This window comes from Osmerus mordax, chromosome 14 (assembly GCF_038355195.1).
Source record: "Osmerus mordax isolate fOsmMor3 chromosome 14, fOsmMor3.pri, whole genome shotgun sequence".
NCBI classification, from domain to species: domain Eukaryota; kingdom Metazoa; phylum Chordata; class Actinopteri; order Osmeriformes; family Osmeridae; genus Osmerus; species Osmerus mordax.
Genome location: NC_090063.1, coordinates 14,575,825 through 14,596,347, shown reverse-complemented (window position 1 = coordinate 14,596,347; position 20,523 = coordinate 14,575,825). Strand labels below are relative to the sequence as shown.

Below are 20,523 nucleotides of genomic sequence, written 5' to 3'. Positions count from 1 at the left end.
GGCGCAGCGGAACGGCTTCTCCCCCGTGTGGACGCGCCGGTGAGCCTCGAGGTTCGACAGGCCGGTGAATGCCTTCCCGCACGCGCGGCACACAAAGCTCCGCCGCCTCCCATCCCCGGTCACCGCCGCGCCCGCGAGGTTACCAGCCAGGTGATGCTGGGAGGTGAACGTAGGTCGTTGGGCAGCAAGCGCGGCCTCCATGTTAGCCAAACCGTTAACAGACGTTGCCGTCGTCGCCCCCCTGACCTGTACCCCCACCTGGGGGAGTAATGGCTCTACACTGGCAGCCCCCCTGGTGGGCGGGGCACCGTGGGGCTGCGCCACCCGCACCCTGTTGTTATGACGACGCTGTTGCAGTTGAGTCTCCTCGGCTCTCATCATGGCCGCTCTGCTCCAGGGAGAGTGACCCAGGACGTTTGCGCCGACCGGGCTGGCCCCCGGCCACTGAGCTCCAAGACGACCTGAGGGAGATGCTTCCAGACCGGCTGCCTGTCCGCATCCTGACCTCACGGCCCCAGAGGAGAAGCGGGAGCGAGGCCGGGGCTGGTCCTGGGGACGGGTCTCAGAAACCACTATAACGCTGTCTGGGTCAGTGTCAGCTGAATCCTCGGTGTAGGAGCAGGAGGGCCCACCAGGGGGTGACGAGGAGGCTCCTGATTCCGGGGCCCAGCTTGTGAAGAAGGTGTCCAGCTCAAACAGGGAGAACTCTGGGTTTGGGGAGGTGCTGTACTTCTGGTTGGCTGGCGTGCTGTCTGGCGCCACCCTGTGGAGAGCTGCAGTACTGCTGCTTGGAACAGTAGAAGGCGGCAGAGTGATGGATATTCCTCCAGTTCCCCTCTCAGAAGTCACAGTCTTCTCATCTTCCACCTTCAGAGAGGTCCCTTCTGGAAGTAGAGGCTGTCAGAGGAGAGGAGAGCATGAATGATGTATCTCATGCAATCTGAGTTTCTTCACTCACATACTATTTATATTTCCATTTCCTGTAGCGTGTAGTGTGTGTGTGTGTGTGTGTACGTGTGTCTGAGGTGATAAAATTGTGTCACAGTTTAAGAAGTTGAAATGTCCTGAAATAGAATGATATAAATATAACAAACCACATTCAATCACTCACTTGTTGGTAAAGGAACGCTTTAATCCTCTTTTCGAGTATATACATTGCCAGGACATGTTTCAACATCTCACTGAAAACTGAGACACAATACTTTCCTCCTCAACTAACAAGACGTTCATCTACAGGAATTTTTTATATACTTTTACGCCTTTTGGTGGTGTTGCGTTTTCATACTTCTGGTAGACATGATGTTAAAATGATTGAGGCTTTAGATATACATTACACAAGTCAATCATGTCCTAAATAAAATTAGTATTTCATACAAACTAAAACATTTTTAAATAGATAAAAAGATAATAAATATGATCCCACAGTACCAGACCCTACCCTTTGCATTGAACACCCAAGCCTTTGCAATGAACCACTAAAACAACCAACCCAAGATTCATATAAAAAAAACTGCCTGAACTACCCACTGACTACACCCTTGAATAACTCTGTCACTCCTATTTCCTTGAACCCTCTGGGTAACTGGATCCATGTTCTGAGTAATAAAACCGTCTGGGGGACTGGACCCATGTTCTGAGTTCTAGAACCCTCTGGGGGACTGGCCCCATGTTCTGAGTTCTAGAACCCTCTGGGGGACTGGCCCCATGTTCTGAGTTCTAGAACCCTCTGGGGGACTGGCCCCATGTTCTGAGTTCTAGAACCCTCTGGGGGACTGGCCCCATGTTCTGAGTTCTAGAACCCATGTACTGAGTTCTGGAACCCTCTGGGGGACTGGCCTATGGTCACATGGCCGGCTGTTGTGTCTGCTGCTGGGCGGGGTGGTGGCGTTTCTGGTGCTTCTTTAGGTTGCTGGGGTCGGCAAAGCGCTCGGGGCAGAGCGGGCACTGGTAGGGCCTCTGGCCGGTATGGACATTCATGTGGATCTTCAGGTTCCACACCTGGGAGAAGTGCTTCCCGCAGACAACGCAGCCGTACGGCCGCTCCCCCGTATGGGTTCTCAAGTGCGGTTCTAGGTTTGCGGGGGCGGAGAACCCTTTGCCACAGAACTTACACAGATGCAGCCTCTTGCGCTCTGCCTTCTTCCTACCGTTCGTGTACCTGTCCTGACCCTGACCCTGGGACGACCCCTCCATGTGATCACCAAAGCCCCCCAGACCCTGTGACCCCCCCCTGACTGGCATGACATTGGAGAAGCCTCCAGAATGTTCTGTGGCAAAGTCCCGCATGCCTGATGGGAAGGGATGAGGCAGGGAGGACAGACCAGGCACTACAACACAATCGTCAAGACAACTGTCCCCATTTGTCCACATCTGATTGGCTGATGAGGTGTCATACGACGGCGCACTGCCATAGCTGACCTCTGACAAGCCCTGCCTGGTCCCTTGAGGTTCTCCAAGCTGGCTGGCCAGAGCCAGGCTGTCATCCAATGGTATTGCTCCTTGGTAGTCATCCTTGCTGGATTCCACCAATCCTAATGAGACAAGACAAGTTTCTATTAACAGGTTGCTCATAGCACCTTAACCTTACCATAAATATTAGTGTAAACTAAGAACCAATAATAAGATTTCCATAAATAACCTAGAACAACCTAGCCTAGAATAACAATTAAGTATACAAAGAAAGTAAGGCAACTATTTTTACATTTAATTTCAACCTAGCTAATCTTATTTATGATGCACTTTAATTTGACACAATTATATAAAGTGCATCTAGTGTTATTACATTTTATTAATTTAGCAAATCCTTTAATCCAAATGTTATGTTTTCAGTTAGAGATGTTTTAAAGCCTTTTATTTCTAGCCTTCATCCAGGAAAGTTTCCTAGCATGTAAATACTGTAGTAAAGGTTTTCTAAATGTGCGTAACTGTGTGCAACATCTGTGCTCATCCACTCACCCTGTTTGCTGCTGCAGACTCCCAGGCCTGGAGACCGTAGCCCCTCCTCCAGATCCTCCACCTTCACCAGTAGCACATCCGGCTCCTCCCCCACCTCCACACCTGCAGGCTGGAGCACACAAGGACACAATCATGGCTGAGCTCCACCCAATTCAAGAAGGGAGTTTCCTTCAAAAAATAACCCATACCAAAACTTTCTTCTTTTCTTTTTACATGTTTTTAAAATACATTATAGTTCATAATGGAAGGATGTAAAAAAAAATTAAAGACACAAAGGTAAATCATTTTTAGACATTTCTGCCATGTATATAGGCTCTTTGTTTTACTAATGTGAACCCCGTTGATCTGAAGATTGATACTGGACATATGATGGATATGGGTTAGGTTTCAGTCAATTATCAAGCCAATAAAAGGAACAGGAACATAAGATAAAGAAGCACTAGAAATATTTTTTCACCTTTTAACAGAAGGTCCACATCCAGAATTTAAGGTATGTATTTTATTTATTGCAATTGTATAGGGTAAAAATATTAATAACAAACCAACTGTGAAACATGTCAAGTACTGTACACACACACAATGAAGAAAATGTTTATATTCTATTGGGGATTAGTAATTTCGTATTTAGTACCATGCATTCTTTCCAACAATATAATCTGAACATCAGAATCTATATATTTACCCAGTCTGGAGGCAACCTGTTTATACTATGGACCGTTTGTAACCCATTACTTTTTGTTTAGATATTTTTTTCGGTATTTTCTGCTTCATTTGATAGTGACGGTTTGAGACAGACAGGATTGCCAAGGGAGAGAGAGAGGCGATGACATGCAGCAATGGGACTTGGCTGGAATCGAACCTGGGCTGCTGAGGTAAGGTGGTACACACCATCAGTGAGCCACTGGGACCCATGACTTTCCTCAAACATTACACTCGGACACACTCAGGGTCATCCTTAGGCCAACATTTACCCTACACACAAGCAGTGTCCTTAAACCTCAGCAAAAAGATCAGGGCAAAAAGTCAGTGTTTGTTGGCTATCAGGAGCTTTTAGTGTGCTACAAGTTCTCTCTGGTGGCCTAGGGTTTGGACTTTAGAGATATGGAGATGTTGCATTTTCTGGAAGACAAAAGACCCGCTAATACAACTTAAACCTAATAAGACTTTTATTGTGAAAACGTTTTTTCTTTTTTTTGTCTTCGTCCCCCCCATCCAGCCCACTCAGGAGAAGCAGGCCATGTCCTCTGTGTACACGTCTGGGTGGTTTCTCTGCTGGTGCGTTCTCAGGTTGCGTATCCAGGCGAAGCCCTTCCCACACAGCTGGCAGCTGAAGGGCTTCTCCCCCGTGTGGACTCTCTGGTGCTTCTTCAGGTTCCCCGCCTCGGAGAACATCTTCCCGCAGGTGGCGCAGCGGAACGGCTTCTCTCCCGTGTGGACGCGCTGGTGGATCTCCACCTTCTTGGGCCGGTTGAAGGCCTTGCCGCAGAAGTTGCAGATGAAGAGCTTCTCTCTGGTGCTTGTTCTGTGGAGAGTCTTCATCGCTCCCCCTGCGCCCTCTCCCTTGAAGGGGAAGCCGGAGAAGTTGCCGCCGCGCCCCCAACCGTTCATGTCGGACGTCGACGGCAACGCAGGGTCATTGGACCTCGCCAGAGAGTGAGGAGGCTGTGGGACGGCCGGCGCGTTCCCATGGTTACCGTGAGTTCTGATTTGTACCGGAATCTCCCGACCGTCCCAGTCCAGCAGCTCTTCCCCTTCCTCAGAGTCCACGTCGATAACTTCCTGTTTCCGCCGCCGGCTCACGACGCCCGAACCCGGAAGTGTTTGAAACAACCCCCCGTCCCCAGATGAAGCCCCGCCTCCAGCCTCGTAAGAACAAGATGGCCGCCCATCACCCTCCTCCTCCTCGTTAAAGAATGCCCCCACCAGCGAGCCCTCGCTCTCGTCAAACACATCGAACGTGGAGCTGGGATTGGTCAGTGGTCCCGAAGGAGCAGAGCCCTCTGCGATTTCAGAGTCATTGTCAGTTTTAAGGAGAGTTGAGGATCCACTGACCTCCAGTCCTCTGTCTCTGTGGCTGGCCTGGCTCCGGCTCCGGGGCGCTGGGTGAGACTGCTGGGGCTGAGGGAGGGGGTCTGAGGTCTGGATGGAGACTGACAAGGAGTCCTGGGGGCTGGGCCGCGTTCCACCACGAGGGCCACACTCCACCACTCCTGCATGGAGGAGACAGAGAGCACGGTTATTATGGTGATTGGTATAATGACTACAACAAAACAACATTTTTTTTTACAAATACACATTCTTCCTGACTCACCATCCTCTCCGATGAGCTGTACTTGGTCTGGGTCGTCCATCCTCTCTTCCTTCACCATTAGGTTATCTGATTCCATCAGCTGCACTACTACTGTCTAAAGATTTAAGGAACATCACAAACATTTATACTCATAACACACCCCTGACAGCAACAACGATAGTGATCATATTGATAAGGGCTAAACCTGAGGGAGCAGATTTTTGAGATTTGTGTACGGACCCGTTTGCGGAAATCGATGCTGGATGCTGACTTGTATGTAATTAATAATACATATTTGTAGAGATAGATCTTCCTACCTCATCTCGGATAGGTTCAGGATGCATCGGGTTGCTGATTGGACTGCTAGTTGACGACCCGTCAGGCCACAACCCCATGTTCATCTGTCTGTCAAAAACGCTGCCTAAAAACACAAAAACAATACCTCAATTACCGGGAAGACAGGTTGTATGTGTTATGTTAACCTATGTTACTCAAGCTTCAAAGTCCCGGTCTTATAAATACTTCGATCGAATGAAGTGAATACATTTCGATGCACAGTAAGGGGCAAGCTTACCAGTGGATGTCGACAATCCACGGTATTTATCGGTGATGTTGAAGTGTGATCTGCTGTTGGGACGGCTATTCAGGGCGCTTTCGCGCAGCCTCCTCTCGGCGCTTCCTCTGGCCATCTTCAACTCCAGTAAATGCAATTTTCTCTTGAGAGCTTTGTTTTCCCTTTGGCATTGGGACATCTGCAAACTTACGACCGCGTAATCGTCGTCCACCAGCTTGCAGATCTCTGCCACGGCGGCGTTCGCCAAGACCTCCATGATTGAGGCTAGCTGGGTTTGGAATGCGATACGGGTCGACATTGTGATCGACTGGTAAGCTCGATGCGTTACAAAACCTATTTCCTCTATCACCACAAATTATTGCCTATAAAGAGATACCAATATAACGAACGGTGAAAACATAAAATCTGGTAAAAAAAAAAAAGGTTCGGTTTGCTCAAATATTAAACTGCTTCTAAGAAACAGTCGCGAGCTTGCTAGCGAACTAGCCACGACCATTGCATCCTTTCCGGTGTTCAGGAGAATTCAGTTCCTCTGTTCCCCCTTCTTTGCGCGTGCGCGATCATAATTTTCTCTTGTTGCTTGGTTGAGTTGAATGTGCCCAAATGTGGCCCTTAATGAAGCAATACAGTGATGCTGGTGATGTATGTTACTGTGATCATTATGTATAACAAGTATCATAAGTTTCATCTATACACCCGTCTTTTACACTGAGAACACAGGGGGAACAAATTTCCCTGGAGGCCTGAGGAAAGTGGTTCCCCCCCTGTATATTAGAGCCCAGCTCTTTATAAAGCAATACAGTGATGCTGGTGATGTATGTTACTGTGATCATTATGTATAACAAGTTTTATCTATACACCCATCTTTTACACTGAGAACACAGGGGGAATAGATTTCCCTGGAGTCCTGGAAAAAAAAGGTTCAGGAAGGTTGATTTTTGTATTTTCTTTTACACTGAGAACACAGGGGGAACAGATTTCCCTGGGGGCCAGAGGAAAGTTGTCTCCCCCCTGTATATTACAGTCTGATTATTTTGGACGCAATACAGTGATTATTATGTGGGGAACCGATTTCCCTGGAGGCCTGAGGAAAGTGGTTTCCCCCCTCTTATGGTAAGTGTCATCTACACATCAGTCTTTTACACTGTGGTTCCCCCCCTGTAAATAATAGTCAGACTTTTTTGTTGTTGACATTTATAAAGCACTACAGATTTACCTGTACGTACCTCCTCTCTCCTCAGCTGACGCTTGACCGCTGCCACACACGTAAATAAGCTTTAAATGCCAGAACAAAATACTTTTACTCCACCAATATGTTTGTGTCCACTTCTACCTAATGACAAAATAATTGTCATAAGGTGAAGTACATTACATAATGAACAAATCAACCGTTTAATACATCTCTAACATGGACAAGTTGAATACAAAAACCTGTTAAATAACCCAGATACAGTAGTCAAGCCAGAGAGAAAAGGACAGTGTAGTGACTACGATATCCTTTTGTTATTCCTTTGTGTAAATCCCCCTTGGGCCGACTAGGGGTAACATATAGACGGTTTACTCGAATTACTCAAACTAACGGAATGTCCAATTGAGATTTTTTTTCTTGATTAAATAAAACATCTTATAGGCTATACATACAGTATTTATTGAAAATCGTGTTTCCATAACAAATGATTGATTCAACCAATTATTCAAAAAATAGAGAGTATTGTTCTAAACAAACATCGAGTCAGCAACGTTCCAAGACAAGGTCTAAAGACTGTGCTCTCCCATCCAACAACCACACCTAACGGCCCCAGGACCTTTCCTGTAAGGACAACCTGACCTGTAGCTGGATCTGTAGAGGGAACACACTCACTAAACAGCAATCACACACACTCCTGAAAATGACCAATAAATGTAAATAACAGAATTGGCTCCTACAGACAGAATAAATACAAGTGTGTTGTAAACCAATACTTTACTGACACAGGGTCAAATCGATGCATTAGCCCCCCCATGTACCCCCGTCAAGTCCCCGGCTTGATCCTGTGCACTATGCACCCCCCTGTGACGTATGAGGTTGCTTAGGAAGGAGAAGCTCTTCCAGCACTGTTTACACCTGAACGGCTTTTCCTTTGTATGGACTGTCTGATGTTTCTTTACGTAGCCTGCCTCTGCAAACCGCTTCCCACAAGTGGGGCAGCTGTAGGGGCGCTCTCTGTCCGTCTTTCCCCTGCCCTCCATTCTTTCAGCGTGCAGTGGCAAAGAGGAGGGTGCCATTGGACCGGTGTTGTGGTTTGTTCTTGAGACTACACTGGTTGTTGTTGTGTGCATGGTGTTGGGCTGGAAGAACGTGTTGAAGGCTGGGCTCCGTTGATGCTTCTGGTCTGGTCTGACACCGTGTGGGGGTGGGAGGTAGGGGTGTTGACCAGGATCTGGCCCAATCTGAAGCCCATATATGGCTCCAGAACCAGACTGAGACTCAGAGCCTAAACTTCCAGGCCCTACCCCAGAGCCAGGTCTTGCCCCAGCCCCTAAGCAGACTCCTGCTCCCTGTCTCCTCTGGCCCCATGTGTTAGACATCCCCAGTGCCGGACCTGGGTGGCTGAGTACTGGCCCCGCTGTCCAGTGGCTGTTTTCTGTAGGACGGAGACACTGTCCAGTTTGTTCCAGATCTGGCCCCTGTCCTGGGTCTGTCTCATGGTAGTAATGCACCAGATCCTGATGGTGAGAGGTCCAGGCTCTGGTGCTCGTCTCTAAGGTTCTGTCTCCATCGACAGCTGCACATGGAAACCAGAGAGAGAGGGGAAAAAAAGTTGCATCAGCTGTTAAGGCAACAGAAATGGGATATGGTGTAAAGGCTATACATTTTCCTCACTTTTTCTCAGATCCATATCGTCACCCTCGTGGCTGAAAGTGTCTTCTGCCTCTTGTTCCTCATCCTTCCTCTCCAGCTTGACAGGGCACTCCTCCGCTCCTGCGTCATCCGAATCGAACAGCTGTAGCAATAAAGAAGAAGAAGAAGAGGAAGTGACTTCACATCATTACATCATGTCTTCTTAATATTATATCACCTTAAATGAGATCTCTGTGTTTGAAAGTTCATATGATTAGAAGGTGTCTGTCAGTACATGTGTGAGTCTGTCTGAGCCCGGTGGGAGTGGAGGCGATGGAGTTGGACAACGGTCAGTCATCTCCTGCTTGATCTGGGACTGGTTGGAGCTGCTAGCTGAGGCCTCAGCATCTGCAGACTGATGTGAACATAAAGAGAGAGTACTTCCTTGTGATGCGATTTGGAAAGCCAGCTGTTTGGAGAAAGGACTGAGGATGGGAAATGCTAATACCAAATCAGGATAGTAACAATGAAAATTACAGATGAATTACAATATGTTTGAGGTATTTTTTAAACCCTGTGTTTGGCAAATTAGATAAGAGCACAGACCTCTTCAAGGATTCTGACTGTGATGACATCCTGGGTAGAAGAGTCTGGCCCCTCATTGGCAGCAGCTGACTGCTCTCTGATCCTCCAGGAGCCTTGTCTTTCCGGTTTCCCCACATTCCGAAGATGGCCAGAAAGGTTCCCTCCACCTGACACAGACAGATTGTACGTGTGAGGGGCGGGGTGATTTAAATGAACAAATTAAAAAAATACCACATCGTCTAACTTCTAGTTTAGCACACCTCTTGATACGGCTGCTGCTCTGAACTTGTCGAGTAGCCTGACGCTAACTCCGGGACGATTTGCGAGGACGCGCTCTCTCATCGTCCTTTCTGCGCGTTCCCGGGCCATCTTCAATTCCAGCGTCTGTAGTTTTCTTTTCAAAGCTCGGTTCTCTCTCTGACTGTGGCTCATTTCCAGACGAATGACAGCATAATCTTCGTCTACCAATTTACAAATCTCAGCAACAGCTGCGTTCGCTAGCACCTCCATGATGGAGGCTATCTGAGTATGAAAAGCCATCGAGTTGGTCATTGTCGGCGTTCAACCGTGCCTTGCCAACAGAAAACGAGCTAACCACATGACATCCGAAGCTTCTCCACAGAATGATTTGCTTGGAGTATCTGGCGTTGTTCTAAAATGCTATCAGAATCTGCCCAGATCGCTTTGGTCGATGGCAAAGAGCTAACAGTGTTTACTTCCGGCTATTTTTTGTGAAGAACGATGTCAATGGTTAGCATGCTGAGAGGCGTGGTTTTGGTTCGCTGCAGATGCAATAACTTTTTATATTCTATATTCAACACTTTCTTCTTTGTTTTGTAATCTTTTTTTTTTTTATAAACTAGCATCTAATATTGTACACAATAACAACGAGTTATTTTAATTAATTTTCTCGAGATATTCATGCCATTATCTCAAAATCCCCGTGTGCCTCAACAGGTGATTGTTTAGGTTGCAGCGCAGGTAAAAATGTCTGCAGCACTCAGCCCCGGAAAATCCAGTTCCTCCCGTTGTTATTGAACAAGCGCTTTAGGGCATGACTTTTGAAAACAATTTGAGAAAGCCAAAATGTCAAATGTCTTTGACCGCAAATGTGCATACCACTACATGAAAATTCAAATCATATAATTGCATTTACATTTTCATATACTGAAATAGCACTGGCAAAGTGGAAAATGAAAATGCAATGTGGGAATCCTTAACATTTACGTTTCCATACTACTGCGGTATAAGTAGTTTCTATATAAAAAATAAATTTAAAAAAATTCTATATCTGAAACTACTTTGTTTGGAATATCCTCTTGTAAAGTTGTAAAGACACGCCATTGCAAAATTATACAATACAATTAGATTAGAAAAAGAAAAAAACGCTGGTATGGTTTTATAGCTCTTAAAAAATTTAACGCGCTCTCCAGTAGGGGGTTGTCGATTATTGATGACGTCTTAATTTACCGTAATACATTTTCATTACTAATAAAAACGCTATTCTTTCGTAGGTGTCAACTAATTTAATCTTGACAAGAAACAGGCATTACGATGAGAAATGTAAATATTACACAAGGTTTAATGACCATACACTATTCACATCCTATAATGTCTTCCGATATTCTAAAAGGCAAAATGTACCAACTGTGTAGCCTAGAGCTACAAGTAGCCTAATCATTTCCATACATACATACACAGCTTACAAACACGTTTCTGACATGACGGTTCTACAGACCTAAATTAAGAGTTAGTGTTTAAGGGAGATATTCTCACCATATAGCAAACAACACCCACTCCTGTGAGTTGATAGCTTGTCAAACACTGCATCTGCTACAAAGGTTCTTTGAGTCCAGACCAACGGCACTTGACACACACAGCTTTCCAGACTTTTTCACTGACCTCAGTTTTGTTCATGAAAGCAAAAACACAGACGACAATAACCATCCCACTTTTGACATATCGTCCCTCCTTCTGCCTCTTACTTGCCAGTCCCACACGTATATGACACACCAGACCTGTGTCAGTTACATGGAAATTACTTGAAAGCATTTGCGTAATTGAGGAGGGTTTGATTTGAGTCATAATTGGCACTGCACTGCTGATTGGTTCCCAGCCAAGCATTCAACCGCATCTGAAAGTAGGAAGGACCCAGCTCAGCATAATACTCCATAACCGAAACTCACCGCCTCCAACCCCAATTATTTTTTCTTCTTAAAAAAATTAAAATAAATCCTTCCATTCCTTCTCTACAGCCCACACTGGGACTGCTGCCTGTGCCTCCGAACGCTACACAACTGGCTGAAGGACTGGCCACAGCGAGCGCAGCTGTAAGGTTTCTCCTGCGTGTGGACGGTGCGGTGCCTCTTCAGGTGACTGGAGGAGATGAAGCTCTTCCCGCACAGTGAGCAGTGGTAACGCCGCTCGCCAGAGTGGATGAGCAGGTGGACCCGCAGGTTGTTGGGCTGAGCGAAGCCCTTTCCACAGTGCTGGCAGCTGTAGGGCCTCTCACCTGTGTGGGACCGCTGGTGCACCTCTAGGCTGGCCATGCTGGGGAACACCCGACCACAGAAGTTGCACACCATTGGCTCCTTGTCCGAGCCGGTCTTGCAAGGCCGCCTTTGATTGGCTAAGGAATTGGTTGGGAGGTCAAAATTGGGAAAGGCGGCCATTTCGTGGGCGTTTCCTGGGAAGAGCATAGTTGGTGGGACTTCCATGTCCACTTGGGTAGGGTAGGAACAAGATGGGTGTCCAATGTCTGAGTTGTTCAGGCCCGCCTGAGCAAACGCTGCCCCCAGATGGCTCACTCTCTCCTGCATCCAGGCCAGATCTAAGCCCAGGCTGTTCAGTCGCTCAGGACTTGGTTCAGTTTCAATGGGCGGCTGAGGCAACTGGACAGCACAGTCGGGTTGCGTCTCTAGCTTGGGATCAGGGCCAGTGGAAGGATTGGAGGACTTAGGTTGGCCTTTGGGCTTGGGCCTGCAGGTCAGATCCACCGTGTCCTCAGTGGGGGAGCATTGGGACACATTCAGTCGGTCACTGCTGTCTGCTTCCTCACTAGGCTCTTGGGCTGCAGATGGAGAGGAGGGAGGGGGCAGTTAACACAAGTGTGAATAGTAGGTAAAACATACTTTTGATGATGCCACAAGCTAATAAGTGTTGCTTATCAACTACAGAGCCGATATTCACTCCAATGGTCAAAACTGACACTAACACAGGGATGTTCCTATGTTTACTCCCACTCACCAGTGGGACCAGTTTCCGACCTGATGTTCACTTCAACTTTCAGGTTCAAATCACAGTCTGCTCTCTCCTGTTTAACCTGGGGCAAAGAGGTTTCCTCCTGCACGGAGAAATAACCTGTTCAGTTCTGACCAAATCAACATTATATTTATAATCTTGATTTGATTAATTCGTTCTTAGTTTACCTGTGGCATGTTGTGTGTATTAGTCTCTTCTTCGGCTGTAGCGACAGGGCCGCTGGGATGGTCATCACTTGCAACCACGGCTGCAGAGACTGCAGAGGGGGCTAAAGAATATTGATTACAATTACGATCAGTAATCCAACTGAAGCAGTGTACTTAGGCTACATAACAGCCTGAACAGGAGTAACATTTCCATAGCTTGCTAACTAGCCAAAGGACCATTACCTTCGGGAGGTCTGTAATGGACGTTGTGCATTTCATCCCGTTGATAGCGTCTCCTCAGCTTTCGTTCGTAGCTCCGCACCCTCACATCCATGTCTCGTAATCTTCTCCGCAGATCATCATTCTCCTTCTCGCTTTGTTCTCTCTCTAGCTCCATTTGTGAACGAAGGGCGGCATAACCATCGTCCACAAGTTTACATATCTCTAGCACGGCCGAATTAGCTAGTAGCTCTATTATCGAAGCAATCTGCGCCTGAAAGCCAACACAGTCCGCCATCATTGCCATTTCTAGTTGCACACAGGGGAGCCGTTCATAAAACCGTTATACAGCTAGCCAAATAGTTCAACTTCTGCGTAAAATGTCGATTAAGAACTTTTACATGTAAACGAAGTAACGTTTATCTTGTTGTCAGGTTGCTTTTCGTGAGTTGTGGCTATGATGTTGAGGTGCTTCGGGGTTTGAGTCGCCTTCTGATGACGTAGGTTTGTTGTTCAGCATCAGGCAAATTAATCTGCATTCTAATCGACTTTACTATATACCCCTTCAATGTCTAAGTGAAGTACTTTACAAATACTATAATTAAAAATAATTGGTCCATAGACAAAAGGGTTTAATGATTTCACATTAATACATTTAAATAAATATATCTTGTAAACTATTAAAAAAAATGTCAACAGTGCTGTGCTACCACAATCCATTCATCGATCAAAACACATTCATGCACATCATAAACAAACCTCTTCCATTCATGATACAATTATAAATATTATTTCCTGATGTGAACGCTCTGATGCCTAACCAGATTACCCAATACAGAGAAGCTCTTCCCACACTGAGTACAGCTGTACGGCCTCTCTCCAGTGTGGACACTCTGGTGCACCTTCAGGCTGCAAGCCTGGGAGAACCTCTTCCCACACAGGGAGCAGCTGTACCTCTTCTCCCCCGTGTGGACACTCATGTGTCTCTTGATGTGGCTGGACTGGGAGAAGTGGCGGCCGCACTGGGCGCAGCTGAAGGGTTTCTCACCGGTGTGGACCCTCTGGTGGGTCTTCAGCTGGTGGAGGTGCAGGAAGGGTTTCTTGCACTGGGGGCAGTGGAAGAGTCTCTCTCCGGCATGGGACCTCTGGTGCACCACTAGGTCTCGCGCGTTGTGGAAAAGCCGTCCGCACTGCTCGCAATGGAGCACCCTTTCCGGGTCCAGTCTGATGCGGGGCGAAGTGTCCGTCAGGCCGCCGAAACCACCCCCACTGGCCAGGAACTGATATGAAGACTCCCCCTCGGTACCCACACCTCCATTCCGGTGGAGAACCTGCACCACGTTGGCGTCGGGCGAGGAGAACAGCTCGTCGAAGGACGAGTCGAACCCGGTGGCATCTAGCTCGCTGGACTTGCTCTCGTGGGTCTGAGAGGAGAGGTTAGAGGCCGACTCCCCGTCCTCTCTGTCCCTCCCAGTAATGGGATCTAGAGACAGGCCCGATCCAAAAACCTTCCCATCAGCCCAAGTGGACTCTGCCCCTCTTTCCATTTTGAGAGAGTCGACTCTTCCGAGCCCGAGCGAGGAGACGAACCCGTGCGAGCTCTCTCCGTCACCTAGCAACAGGGGAACCTCTGCACCGAACGACCTCATCGCTTCCACCGAGAACGAGCAGGACGGTTCCACGGCGTCTGCAGGAGACGCCATTTGAGATGACGAGCCTGCAGTTTCACAGCCTCCGACGTACATGTGGTGCGGCTGCAGCTGCTGGCTGGTGGTGCTGTGGTGACCTCCAGGGAGAGGGGACCTCAGGACGTCGCTGTCACCGGCCTGCTCCTGCGATCCCTGGGCAGGGTGCGCTGGTGGTGACCCGGGCCTTTGCAACCCTGGAAGGCTGGAGCCTGGACTCCTGTGCTGGTCCAGAGGCGTCTCTATGTTCAGAGTGTGGTGGTTGTTGTTAGCAGGAAGAGAGTGAGATACTCCAGCTGAAGGGAGTGAATGAAAGAAGAAAATGCTTAAGCACTGCAGGCCGAACAACTCATAACACGAGTCACAAACAACCTCTACTGTAAATGCATGGTACTTACCATTTCCCTGGGCCAGGTGAGAACTGCAGTCTTTCAGTTCCTCCTCCTGCCTCTCTTCCTTTATCAAGACCAGCTCAGGGTACTCCAGGGGGTCCTCAGGCTGTTGAGGAACATTTTAAAGGAAGTATAACTTATCTGACAGTACTCTGTGTTTTCTAACACAAATGCCACATATACAATTATAACTCAAATACAAAAACAATGTAAGGTGTGTGTGTATGGGGGGTGGGGTGAGTGAGAGTGTGTATGTCTGAGAAGGACTCTGAGACAGGGATCTCTACAGTCCTCTGTATAGGATGCATGGACCAAACAGGAGCTTGCAAGACGGCTCACCTGAGCACACACAGTAGAGAGGTGGGTGCCCTGGTCCCCAATCAGCCTGGATCCTGCTGCATTCTTCTTGGCGTTTAAGGAATGCTTAACAGCTACATGAGCTAAAGTTATTCAAAGAAAGACGATAACGCAGTTTAACAAACGCAAATACTGCACCGGGTAAAACTCTGTTACTGTGGGCGTCATCATAGCTGCCTACCTTTCCTAGCGCAAGACACAGCCAGGTGAGGTAGGGGGCTCCTTCTGGCGAACCGGTCCCGTGATCGAACTTCCATTAACCGTAGTTTGCTCTTCAATGCCAGGTTCTCTCGCTGAGCCCTGGATATTTCAAGCCGCAGCACGGCGTATCCGTCGTCAACAAGCTGACAAATGTCTGATACTGCCGCGTTGGCCAGCACTTCCATGATGGAGGCAAGCTGCGAATGAAAATTAACATTCGCCATTGTCCCAGATGTGTCCCAACGTTTGCTCCCAAATTATTGTATTCACGAAACCATTTATCTCATGAATCTACGGGCAGAAATGCTTATACCGTCGACATGTAGCCTATGTAACTACCAAGGCGGCTTTCATGTCTGTCCTTACAGTAGACCCAACTTCCCTTTATGAGTCCACTGTTTACTTCCGGGTTGTTTAGGTTGCGATATTAAATACCGTAAGTACTAGTGTTACTAGTGGGCACAGTGCTTTTTTAACTGTTATTTTTATTTCAATGCACTTTTTATTCTACTGTAACATCAGATTCAAGTGAAAATGTTAAACGTATCAATGATATAATTCAAAAAGTCAGAATCAGGGGCTGATCAGGGGCCTTGGAATCGTCCTAATCTTACCCCGTTAGGGTGCCCCTGGTCACCATCATCTAAGTCACCTTTTTACAAAGAAAATACAGATTTCTTGTAGCAGTTCTCGTCAGGGATTCCATTACAGAAATAAGGTGATTGTGAATAAGTTGTTGATGATGACATATAGTTCATTAACAAGTTATTGAGGTCTAAAAACTTTGAACAACGAACCACACAAAACAAGTGAACACAATTGTATATTTCACTTAATAGACTTGCTTTACTTCCTGTAATGGGAGCCAAATGACCATAAACACATGGGAAGTGGAGTAAATACAACAAATGCTTTGAGTAACACATACATTTGTTTATTGTCTGCAAATTAAATTTCAAGCAAGAAATAGCCTCAGACATGCATCCTTCAACAAATCAGAATTCAGAGATTGTTTGACACAGTTGCTACATAATCTCTGTGTGAGTGAGTGAGTGAAAGAGAGAGAGAAAGAGAGAAAGCTCCCCCCCCCACCACCTTACAGGTAATGAGGATGTCTCCTCTTCATATGGACCTTAAGGTTCTTCAAGCACATCACACGTTCGCAGACCTCACAAGTTGCCGTGGCAACCCCCGGCCTTCGGGGGCACTCCAAAACTGCATGTTGCCTTGGCAACCCGCCACCATCTGGGTGCCTCCTCAAGATGTGGTTGCGGAGGTTCTTGGTGAGCAGCGTGAGGCCGCACTTGTGACAAATTGTCTCTCTTGAAGCCACCGATGACCTGACCTGACCCACATCGCTCAGGCCAGAGATGAAAGAGAGAGGAGTCTGAGAGGCGGTGCTTACCAGCGCTCCACGCTTCTGATTGGTGGGGGATGAGAGAGTGGCGGTTGAGAACGAGGATGGGGCGGAGTTAGATTGGCTGGTGGTGGGGCTGGAGGCCCTGCATGACGTCACGTGGTTGATGAAGTCGGCCTTCTTCAATATGATGGTTCTGCAGAACGGGCAGTGGTTGTGACCTGATGAACTACACTCTAAAAAGCACCTAAAAAGGCTGTAGCCTGGAGATCAAACACACACAGAAACATATTAGGGAATATTATATGCAGGGCACAGAGAATGTATAAAGGCAGAGAAGAATTTACCTCCGTAGTTCACAGCCCTTGAAAGGTGAGACTGCAGATGTCTGCGGAGTTTATACTTGTTGGTTGGTTTGAACACAGAGGTTTTGCAGAAGGGACAGTGATACCTGTTGCAGCAATCCAAGCATTTATTCACTGAAGGCAGAGTGTTCTCTTTCTGCACTGAGATGTGGACCTGTCAAGATATTAAACGACTTAGAATAAATAAAAATACTGAATAAATAAATATTTGAAGTCTTGGCTTTATCACAGCTATAGGCCTACCTGGTCCACCGCTTCATGTTCTTTAATGGTTTCTGTTGATAGTATACCGCCTTCAGAAATTCCCCCAAAACCCTTTTCTTCTGCTGCTGGAGCAGGTGTTAGTTGACTACAGTCCTCTACTTCCATACACAGAGTAGACTCCTCATCACACAATCCCTGGATCGGAGTTAACTGTTCCTGATCTAGAAAAACAGAGGAAATCGTATGAGCCTGTGCCTTTATTTTTTGCACGTAGACCCTAGAAGACTAATAAACTATCAATCTCACCAGAATTTGGGACACCGTCGAGACAGTATTTCGGTTTAACCATGAACCTCTCCATCTCCCGTAGCTTCATCTCAAGGCGAAAAGCCTCCAGGCTCTCTTCCATCACTTGGCAAACCTCGTGCACAACTGATGTCGTCAACGATTCCATGATTGAAGCAACACGCAAGCGAAATGTTACATCCAACGACATTCTAGCGTACCTATCTTGATATTGTAAATAAATGCGGTGTTTGTTTGTGTTGTCAACCTAAAGCAAGGATCGCTATCCGCATATTAATAACTTCCGGTTCAATTGGGCAAAGGCTTTTCAAACCAGGGCATGCCGATTTGTTCTTCTGACAGTGAAGGATGGAGTCCATTGAAAAATGGTAAGCAAATGCACGTAGTTCAACCAAAATACATATATGTTACCCTGTCCATACATGGGACCGTTAAAACACGATTAATTGGCAATACAACACAAACAGGTTAGTCCAGATAGGCAGAACATACAGCACCAATGTGATTATAAAACATGTCAGCTTTAGTATTTCTGTCTTTTTAATAGTTCGATCATTCTGTTCATCAAGGCATGTCAGCACAGTAAGGAGTTACAAATGACACAAAACAGAAAGCTATACATTTTGATGAGTGCCATGTGGCCATATAAACACATTTGCACACAGTCCAAAGCATCATCTCTGGTGAAGTCAGACCAGGGAGTGTCCCGTATGCACACTAAGGTGCCTCTTCAGGTGGCTGGACTGAGAGAAGCTCTTCCCACATAGTTTGCAGGAGAACGGCCTCTCTCCTGTGTGAACCTAGGCACAGAGGCACAGACTCCACACTGTTAAAACCTCCTCCCATCCCCCCGTAGCAACTGTCTGTCAGGAATTTGTCTTTGGCTGTTTAGTACAAAACATTGCTGACATATAAAACATTGCTGACATATTACTAATAAACTACAAGTGCAAGGTATTGAGTTAGTAAATAAATAACTATTCAATAATGTATTACTTTATACTTAGGGTAGGGATCAAACCACGGTTTAAACCTACATCTATGATTAGATTAGAAGTACATTCTTCTGGTGAGTCTGTGGGGGCTGATAGTGTTTAAACAGCGGTGGTCACCTTACTCTCCATCCTAGAGCTCCACCCCAAAACCACTTCCACTACGCTAGACAGAGGTCTGTTACTCACCCTCTCGTGGTTCTTCAGCTGGTGCCCATAGGAGAACCTCTTAGCGCAGTGACGGCAGGAGAAGGGCTTCTCTCCGGTGTGGACGCGGTGATGTCTCTGTAGGGCCGCGGGTCGGGGGAATAATTTACCGCACACCTCGCACTTAAGATGGTACCAGTACCCAGTACCCTGCGGCTTCTCTGTGTGGGTATCTCCTCCTCCTCCTCTTCCTCCTTGGTTCTCTGCACTGCCAGTTGCTCTGGAGAGGAGCGAGGAGTAGTGGATGAGTGGAGGAGGAGGATGGGTGGATGAGGGGAGGTGCTTCCCTAAGGCTCTCTGCGCGGTGGGGGGTTCTCTCTGTGGGTTGGGGAGGTGGTGCTGCTGGTCTCCCTGCTTCTGTTGCTGGTGGAGAGGCCCTGGAACCAGGTGTGAGGAGGAGGAGGAGGTGGAGAAGAAGGAAGAAGAGATGGAGGATGAGAAGAAGGAGGAGGAGAAGGAAGAGGGGGCCGAGGTGGAAGGCAGCTGGTCGAAATCGTCCATCAAATAGTTCATATCTCCTCCTCTTCCTCCATCATCATCCTCAGTTCCCCGGTCCTCTCTGATCACTGCTTCTTGGTCCGATAAGCTCCACTCACAGTTGATCCCAGCTTCTTCTTTGATGGGGGCTGGATCCACCACCACCACAACCACATCAGGCTCCCAGTCCTCAGAGGCCCGGACAGCCGTGCAGGTCTCTGGGTTATTAGGCTCCCCTTCTCCCATCTCTGGAGGACCAGTGGCCGTTCTGCTGGGGGTCAAGCTCTCCACTTTGATAATAACGGGCAAACCTTTCTTCGTTTCCCTGCCCTGCATCCAACAAGAGGCTACTGTTATAAATCAAGCATTCATTCCTAATTTAATTTATAAGAACAATGCAAAACAATAAAATCTGACTAATTTAACGTGAAGAAGTCTGATGTCACCTGGCTGTGTTTGTCGTTCGTGTTTGGGACAGCGTTGGGGTTTGAAGAATTGCGCCCTGTAGCACTCTGCAGCGTAGAGGTTCCATGTACACCAGAACGATTGTCCACTAGATGAAATATAAATAAATGAATTGTAAAAGCTACATTACATAAAAAAAACATATCTACTGAGGCAGTTAAAATCTACTTGCAATATGCTGGGGAGTCCCTGGACTTCTCTTTGGCATGAGCAACATCACCGGCGTCGATGTGCTTCTGAACGGTGCGTCGCTGTCGCAGAGTCCCGAACTTCTCTGCGTTCCGTCGGTAATTCTGAAGTTTGGTCACAAGTAGCTTACGCCGTAGGTTGTCAATCTCTCTCTGGCTTTGAGAGATTTCCAATCGTAGGACGGCATAGCCATCATCAACGAGTTTACAGATCTCAGCAACAGCCGTGTTCGCTAAAACCTCCATTAAAGAGGCTAGCTGTTCGTGGAAGGCGACACTATTGGACATAACTGCTACAGTCTTAAGCCCCTCAACAATACCTTGTCCACTGTGTTCTATGAATTGGCCCTGTGGTGTTATTTCATTAGTCTCTGGCTGAAGAACAACCTTCTTTACATGGACAGTCAACTGTACGGTCAACACAAATGTATAAATCCAGAAAAACTGTTTTACTTCCGGGTACATACCGCAAGCTT

At 47.2% G+C, this 20,523-nt stretch overlaps 3 protein-coding genes across 3 annotated transcripts; all 3 read right to left on the bottom strand.

Annotated features, from left to right (window-relative positions):
* Positions 1-1,142: 1,142 nt before the first annotated feature.
* LOC136956455 (uncharacterized) lies at positions 1,143-20,437 on the bottom strand. The gene is made up of 19 exons (XM_067250347.1): positions 20,032-20,437; positions 19,841-19,947; positions 18,900-19,724; positions 18,414-18,518; positions 16,101-16,129; positions 15,467-15,735; positions 15,268-15,368; positions 13,645-15,034; positions 12,876-13,196; positions 12,654-12,754; positions 12,472-12,568; positions 11,479-12,295; positions 7,643-7,659; positions 5,820-6,161; positions 5,563-5,666; positions 5,267-5,360; positions 4,180-5,165; positions 2,956-3,064; positions 1,143-2,531 (listed from the first exon to the last, which is right to left on the bottom strand). Exons 1-19 carry the CDS (start codon positions 20,333-20,335, stop codon positions 1,843-1,845), a joined length of 6,807 nt encoding a protein of 2,268 aa, XP_067106448.1. The 5' UTR covers positions 20,336-20,437; the 3' UTR covers positions 1,143-1,842.
* LOC136956644 (zinc finger protein 768-like) lies at positions 7,218-9,962 on the bottom strand. The gene is made up of 5 exons (XM_067250576.1): positions 9,486-9,962; positions 9,247-9,392; positions 8,936-9,055; positions 8,683-8,803; positions 7,218-8,584 (listed from the first exon to the last, which is right to left on the bottom strand). The coding sequence occupies exons 1-5, from the start codon at positions 9,775-9,777 to the stop codon at positions 7,797-7,799; spliced, it is 1,467 nt and encodes a 488-aa protein (XP_067106677.1). The 5' UTR covers positions 9,778-9,962; the 3' UTR covers positions 7,218-7,796.
* On the bottom strand, positions 16,370-17,960 carry LOC136956648 (uncharacterized). Its single transcript, XM_067250580.1, has 4 exons — positions 17,719-17,960; positions 17,452-17,633; positions 17,191-17,362; positions 16,370-17,106 (listed from the first exon to the last, which is right to left on the bottom strand). The coding sequence occupies exons 1-4, from the start codon at positions 17,906-17,908 to the stop codon at positions 16,583-16,585; spliced, it is 1,068 nt and encodes a 355-aa protein (XP_067106681.1). The 5' UTR covers positions 17,909-17,960; the 3' UTR covers positions 16,370-16,582.
* Positions 20,438-20,523: the final 86 nt, after the last annotated feature.